This window comes from Echinops telfairi, unplaced genomic scaffold (genome assembly GCF_000313985.2).
Source record: "Echinops telfairi isolate 266 unplaced genomic scaffold, ASM31398v2 ScPeMD7_23;HRSCAF=83, whole genome shotgun sequence".
In the NCBI taxonomy this organism is placed as follows: Eukaryota; Metazoa; Chordata; class Mammalia; order Afrosoricida; family Tenrecidae; genus Echinops; species Echinops telfairi.
This window is the reverse complement of record NW_022103920.1, coordinates 61527994-61536077: the sequence shown is the minus strand read 5'-3', so window position 1 is coordinate 61536077 and position 8084 is coordinate 61527994. Positions and strand designations below refer to the sequence as shown.

General features: G+C 45.6%; 1 protein-coding gene across 1 annotated transcript in view; it reads right to left on the bottom strand.

The window, feature by feature from the left end:
- Nucleotides 1–8084, bottom strand: part of ASB4 (ankyrin repeat and SOCS box containing 4) — a 51596-nt gene that overhangs the window by 11758 nt on the left and 31754 nt on the right. Inside the window, exon 3 of the mRNA XM_004702672.2 lies at nt 3220–3710. Coding sequence (XP_004702729.1) covers nt 3220–3710 — 491 coding nt within the window. The remainder of the gene's footprint in view (nt 1–3219; nt 3711–8084) is intronic.

Sequence of the window (8084 nt, the reverse complement as noted above, 5' to 3'; positions counted from 1 at the left end):
GGGGGGGGGGCATGAGGCGGGTGAGGGCAAACAAGAAGTAGAACAATGGAAAGATGTTTATAGATACTGAAAAGATTGAAGGAGAAGCTCCGAATATTGAAAGTGACATGAGAAAAAGAAGACAGAGGTATGTTGCTCTATTCTCTGAACTCTGGGTATATGTGTGATGTGCCCCAAGTAAGAAAAGATCTCTCTGGTCAAGTACTGAGATTGTACCTTACTGCACAGGCAAGAAGGACAAATGAGGTGGAAATTTAAGTCACTTACTCAAAGCCATATGCTTCGTAAGCCATAGATAGGACTCAGGTTTATCTGACCCCAAATGCATGCTGCCTTATCCATGGTATGGATAGCATGGCTAAGTCTGGAATTAAAAAACTATGGGCTACAAAGCAAAGACAAAACTTTTAAATAGGGATAAATTCATATGCAACCTAATACACTGGATTGAATGCTCTCCTCAGTGTTCATCAGTGGGTTTTTTGGGGTGGTGGTTCCTTGTTTGGTGTCTGGCTTTTAACCAAATCCAGATGCCAACATACAACCCAGCAAAGGAACGCAACCCACAAGCAAACCAGTTGCCATCAAGTGGATTCCACCTCACGTGACCCATTACATGTCAGAACACAATGATGCTGCATCGGATGTTCAAGGACTGGTTTTCCGTGAGTCAATCACCAGGCTTGTCTTCCGAGGAACCTCTGCGAGACTCAAGTCTCCACCTTTTGGGTGAGCAGCTCAGCTCCTGGGAGAACCACCCACATGACCCAGCTGCAACCTGAGCAGGCGGTGTTTCACACACCAGCTCTGGATCACTGGACGCTTAATAAAAATTGCTGAGTTTTTCAAATAAGACTACCCATCTGATCTTATATCTGGGCCTGCTGTATGTACAACAGTTCTAATATCAAAAGATGTGAGTCCAGCTTTAACATGAAGAAATATTTAAAACTGCAAAAGCCTACTTCCTTAAATCATTGGGGACATGGCAAGGAAACTGAGAATTCATAAGGGAAGTCAAACAGAAATCTTCAACAGTAAGCTTCATAGACTACTTTTCCAGGCCATTTATGAAGTAGTCTTTCTTTTAAAATCATACAGGAGTGTAAGGGTTCAACAGCATCATAATTATTGACCTTTCAGATATTGGAAATATCTAAAGTCAAAAATGATTAATAGCTAATCATTTGGAAGAAATCTACAGTTTGATTCTAAGAAAAGTCTGAGGTACAAAGTGATAAAAAATGTGATGATTCGTTTAGATTCATATGAGCAATTCTAGTTCGTGAATAAGGAAGTAGAGCATTAGCATAAATATATATATATATTAAACATCAAAACTGAACTCATTGCCATCGAGTCAATGCTGACCCTATATATGGGCTTCAAAATTTCTTGGAGGAATGGAATGAAAATGTATTTAAACTTTCCACAAACTTTTTGAAATTCACACACATATATAACACTTATGGACACAGATATTCATAACAGACATAGATACGTGTATAAATGCTAGCACACTTCAAAGTCAAAGGGAAACCCCAGGAAAACAGTCAAATGGTGGGTAAGATGTGCCTTTGTGGAGTTCACAAATACAACAAGAACAGTATTCCTCCCTGCAGACTCGAGAATTCAGCAAAGGGACCTCTTTGGGACTTTTCTGGCCTACTTTCACTTCAGTGTAGTTTCTGACATAGGCATATGTTTTCAGAAATTACAACGAAACTACTAAGTCTGAGTTCAGGCTTTGGATTCAGACGGACCCCAGTCCAGGTCAAACATATGACTGTGAATCTCGTGGGAGCATAGGCCCCCTGCCAATCCTTTTGCATGTCCCCAGCCCTTCAACTTCACCAAGCCCTTTAACTTCACCAACACACGGAGTCATACTGCTGGACGCATGATGACCCCACATGTTACCGGGTAGAAACGGAAGGTTCCACAGAGCTTTCTTGGCTGTACTCGGAACAGAAGCCTATCTCTAGACCTTTTCTTCCACAGGACCTGTGGATGTGTTCTAAGGGCCACTCTAGAGGTGAGCTGTCAAGTGCAAACCGTTTGCGCCACCTAAGGGCCTCCTGTGGCAACACCAACTCCACTTGAGTACTTGGCTCCCATCCTCCAAGCGAAGGGTGCCATGGGGATTGCAGTATGGCTTGGAATCTTATCCTCATCATCACCCAGATCATTTGGAATCCTCAGTATTAGAGAATTCTGAGCACCACGTATAATTTTAATGAAAAAATAACTCAATCTTTCACTAAAACACTGATGACCGAGAGAAGTTCCCTGGCAGAGCACATAGGGCTGCTGTGCTCCTGGTACCTCCTTCTGAGCATTCGCTGACTTGTCCATCTGGCTTTTTCCCGGACTGAGTGCACATCCCTTAAAGCAGTTCATGAAACTTTTCTGCTAACTAACCCTCACATTGCAGGAATTCAGACACGCTCATAATAATTGATCAAGGCAAAAAGTAGACTTTTAGCTATTAATTAAGTACACATTATATCAATTTGGTTTCTGTGACCCTACATTAATTACTTAGCTGGTTTACACGTGGATCTCCTCTGCATCTTTTTAATTACATTGTTTTTAAAAAGAGATTTTTGGCATAATGTTATTTACTTTGTTTGTTTTCAAGTGGAATGCATATGGTTTCCCTATTCATTCCCACAGTCAACATAATACAAACAGCCTCGGTTAGGTGTGCCTGTAGCATCCGCTATTCCTTTACATGATCATCTAGCAGGCATATTAAATTCACCTCTTTATGTACCACTATTCACTCAACTAGCTGAGCATCGGTAAGAGTTCCCTGGGTGCCATCCTGGTGTCGTGGTTACCTATTGGCTACTCAGCACGGGGTCAGCAGTTCTAAACCACCAGCCACTCTTTCAGAGAAAGATGAGGTTTTCTACTCCGGTAAAGAGTTACAGGCTGGGAAACCCAACGAGGCAGTTCTACCCTATGCTATAGGGTAACTGTGAGTTGGCATCGACTCGGTGGCTGTGTGTGTGTGTGTGTGTGTGTGTGTGTGTGTTGACAACACGGAGTTGGACCTGCGAATGGAAGATCGGGTAGAGCATCAGAGGCATCTATCTAGTCAGGACTCAAGCCTCAACTAAGCAGGAGGTACCTGGCCATTTAGGGCCGCGCTGCCTTTGTGATCATCGCCCTGCTGACTTAGGGTTTTGCACGTGACCCTGGGGCACGCCTCACCTTGTGGAACTGCGGCGGGTAGATGCGCGCAGCCCCGTGGTTCAGCAGCAGCTGGTAGCAGATCTCAGGCCGCGCGGAGGGGCGCACGGAAGTGACCTTCAGCACGTACTGGATGGCGGCGCAGCCGTTGATATCCATGAGATTCGCTTCTGCGCCGGCCTCCAGCATCATGTGCATGAGCACGTGGTCACAGTTCCAGGCGGCCTTGTGGAGGGGCGATTTGAAGTCGTCGTCGCGGGCGTTGACCTCGGCTTTGTAGCGGAGCAGCAGGCGGCAGATGCTGTGGTGCTCCCGGCTGTACTCCTGCTCCTTGAAGCGGAGGGACCAGTAGGATGCGACGGCCAGCGGCGTCTCCATGTGCGCGTTGACACTGTCCACGAGGGCCCCGTGCTCCAAGTAGAAGGCCACGAGCTCCGAGAGGCCGAAGTGGGCTGCTGTGTGCAGCGGGGTCTCCTCGTCCGGGTTGTTGGTCTTCATGTTCACATTCGCCCCTGCAAAGAGGAATGGGGAAAGACGATTAATGGATTAAACCTAGTAGCTGTGATCTCCTGGGCTCAGGAAGCACAGCGTTTCTCTTCTCCTTTCAATGTCTAGTTTCTTTCTAGTCCAACCGTCCCAAGCTGTGTTTCTGGTGCTCAGGGAAGCCGTTCCTTTGAAACACCAGTGCCATCTCCTGGACAGCCAGTGGGTGGACCCAGGGGAAAAGAACAAAGGAGTTCGACCAGGAAGACAGATTGCTGCCCTGTCTTGTAGTCCCTTCTGGATTTGAATACAATGCAATTCCTATGAACCGAATAGCTTCCATCAAGAAAACATCAAAGGTCATTGAAAGTAAAGCCCAGTGAGTGGCTTGAAGAATCATCAATGGTCTTGAATGTTTCACCCGATGTTTTTCTCTCTCACACCTGCTAAACCTAAATGTTTGGTATCAAACCAAAAAGCAAGCCAAACTCCCTGCCCTCCTGTCCCGTGCGACCCACAGCGATTCTACAGGACAAGGTGACCTGTGTCAGTTTCCGACACTGTCACTCTTCACGAAGAGTAGAAAGCCTGGCCTCTCTCCCGAGGAGCAGCTGCCGGCTCGAAGTGCTGACCTTGTGCTGAGGTGCTCAACGGGTCATCCACGAGGTCACCAGGCCTCTCTTAAACATTTGTACACGTAAATGTCCATCAGTGGCGGACAGTGCCCTTGGACTCAGGGAGACCCCTGTGTACCCCAGGAGAACTGAGCCACAGAGGCTATTGAATGGCTGCTTGTGCACCAGGCTTTTCTTCAGAAGCCCCCCCCGGGGTGAACTTCACCCTTCAGCTTTACGGTAGGAGTTAACCCTTAGCACCAGCCAGGGCTCCCAACGCCAACAGCAATGGATGGTGTGGAAATTGCCCGGCACCCTGGTTGACATGCCAGCCTTCAGCTCCCCCAGGGCTGTGGAGAATGTCTCAGAGGCTTCCTTGAGAAACAGAGAGGGGTGGTGAGCACACTGGCAAAGTAGCCTGGAAGTCATATTTTGCATGGAAAAAAATCAAACTAGGATAGAATCTAGTATAACAGAAATTTAAAGAAGGAAATTGAATCTGATAGTGCAACAAGTTTGATTACAGTTGGGGGGGAGGATATTAGAATTACAAATGTTCAGTGCTTTTCAGAGACCAAGTACAGCAACGATGACTCTTTTTCATGTGTAGGAGAGTAGGAAATGGAAGAAAATTTGGGTTTTCTGACAAGCAAGGGTAAGTAGTACCATGGTTAGTGTGAAAAACCTGACATTTCCCCTTTCTGCCTAAATTAATGGATGAACCAAATGACCCACATTATCAATTCTACCCCAAAAATTTGCATAGCTACCTTCAGCACAAATCTGGAAGCAACTTAGTATTATTTCTGTTGATAAATTTATTAAACAGTGCCACACTGTGAGACAAATGCTTTCCTACATTGCCTCATTGAATCACGCCAGTAGCCCTTTGCAGTAAGTGCAATTTTTGTCTTGTTTTCAGAGAAAGAAGAGATCGCTTGCTAAAAGTATATGCAGCTAGTAAGCAATGCAAGTGAGGTTTGAAAGCAGATAGTCCGGCTTCAAAAGCTCTTACCACTGCCTGATTCTACCTCATTATTATTGTCTGTGCTTTGTTCTCTTTGGGCATACAGAAACTTGAAAGCCGATGAGAAATCACTTTGCATTTTGTTAATTTTCAAAATCTGCTTCTCTTGTCTTGGTGCTCTTATGCCCATATTGATAGCTTCCTCTCATCATATGGAATGTATTAGAGGAAGACAGTGCTCCTGCGAGCACACACAGTATCTTATTTGAAATCAGCACTCCCAATCCCCCACTCCTCACCACCACCGCCCCCCACATACACCCTTCCCCTCAGGTTTCTAAGAGCACATTGCTCTGGAAACTCCAAGATTATCTCTACTTCTAAATCGCAGAAATCAGAATGATAACCAAGGATCATTTTTCATGAAGTGATCTGTGTTCATCAGGATTCTGCTCTGGATAAGTTCTGGGTCTGGTGTCCTTCTGGGTCAGCCCTTCTTGACTCTGCAGTGATGCAGGCTAGCTTCTGATGCTGGGAATTTCCAGTAAGGAGGGAAAGCAAAAGATCAGGCTGAAATGTTTCCAGGCTGACCTGAACCAAGCCACATCTTTCATTGGAATGCGGGTGGCCATTCACAATGGCTCCTCCACCTCTTGGGACCACGAGAGAGGCTGCAGAGTTCTGCAAACAGACACATTGCATATTGGAGGCACGTGTGCCAGACACAGAATGACAGGCCGACTCAAATTCCTAGGAAACACAAAGTCGGCATACAAACCCATTTGCTCATGGGAAAACTGCATCATCTGTCCCAGGAAAAATGTGGTCCTGACTGCAAGCAGTACAACCAGACCAGCTGGGGCCTCTCACCTCGGTGGTGACTTACCCCCTACACCCTGAGGCCAACCTTCCAGATGAAGCTGACCTTACTTAACCTGCCTGATCAGCCCTCACCTCCTGCATTTTCCTTAGTGCTCTGAGTGTATAAATCCCAATGGAGTCCTGGTGGGCTCAGGGTTGGACTGGTGGCGGCAATGTCAGCCTTGTGAACCCCCCAGTCACTTGGGCAGGATGAAAATGAAGCTGTCTGTTCCAGGAAAGAATTCACAATCTCAGAAACCACCCAGTGGGTCACTGGGGGCCAGATTTGACTGGTGGCAGTGGGTTGCTGCCAGGGTTGCCTCTGCTTAAACTGGTAGAATGCTCTGTATTTACCTTCATGCTGCCAGGGGCCTGGTGGTGTTGTGGGATGAGCATTGGCCCCTTTGTCAAAGTTCAAACCCACCCGCTGCTCCTCAGGAGAAAGATGAGGCTGTTGGCTCCTGTAAAGAGTCACAATCTTGGAAACCGTACGTAGATTGCCAGGAGTCGATATCAAATCAATCACGGTGGTTTTGTTTGGGGGTTCCACTTAGATCTAGGTGTATTTTCTTCAATTGAACTCCTTTGTTTTATCCCTAAGGTTGTACTAAATTTTTTTTTAACAATACCTCTAATGTGCTAATTGTCCCTGATTGGCAAAGTCATTAAAAGCTCAACTATTCTCTGAAGCATTGGTGGTTAAAACCCACCCAGAGATGGCCCAGAAGACAAGCCTGGGGAGCTGCTACCCCAAGTCACAGCTCCGGGCCACCAGGAGTCCAAACCTATACCTACTTTATAACTATCCTGATTGGTTATCATCTAGTTTTATATAGATTTCTTAATGCTTAACATCTGATTTATCTGAAATGTATTTTGAGGTAACCATTGTGAAAAATTGACATTCTTGCAGTATGAGGTCTATTCCTTCAGAAAGATTATCTGTTTCTCTGAATGTTTGGTTTGGTTTCTTTTACACATAGCTATAAACCACAACCTTTCCCCAAAAGAGAATGCAGCTATTGCTAGCCTAGAAAAATAGAATATAAATTATTTTTACTAATAATGACAATATGCTTACTTCTACTGAGAAAAGCCCTTTCATAAGCCTGTTGATTTTTTCCAAGGGAGCCTCTAAAAGTAGTTGGGGAAAGTATCAAATGAAACACAAATATTTAAATTTGCTCTGCCTGTGAAAGACCAAGGAAACTTCAGATGGTGTCTGTGGCAAGGAAACAGGAGTTGGCACGACTAAGAATAGAACGAAAGGAGAGCCACGAGGAGAATTTGAATACAGAGGATGCGAACCAGTCACCAAAAACGGAGGTTGGGCTGGTGGTCTGTCTGAAGGGAAAAAGAGCTGTTGAGAAATTTCCTGAATCCAGAATTGCCATCATGATCCTCAATCAAGAGAATTTATTTCATGACTCCTGGTTATAAGATCTCACGTTTCCTCGTGTATGTTTTCCCAAATACAATTATACTGCCACCAAGCCTCCATTGGTTAGCCCTGGCTGCTCCTCCACTCTCAGATATCCTTGTGGCGCCATCTACTGGACTTTGCTGCTTCTGCAGACTTGGAGATGCCCCACAAGGCCATCATCTCCTAAGCATCCCATTCCATCCAATTCTGTCTCCTCCAAGAGCAGGACGTGGGGAAAGGAAGCAGGTTTCTATCACGGCAGAAACTCTCTTCCATCTGACCAGACTCAGGCCATCCACGCCCTCCACTTTCTATCCTTAACCTAGCCTTTTGCCTGTCCACCACCCCTGTCCAGACTGACTTCCCTTCTCCAAGAGCCTCCGATTGGCGGAGCCCTTAATGAGATGGAGGAAAAGCTCAGACCAGTGCTTCTCAACCCTTTCAGACATCCTTTCCTATTCTGCAATGAAATCCTTTACAAGTGAATACCTTCTATTTGCCTATATCGTGTACAGTATAGGCAAAATAAAAGTCATTT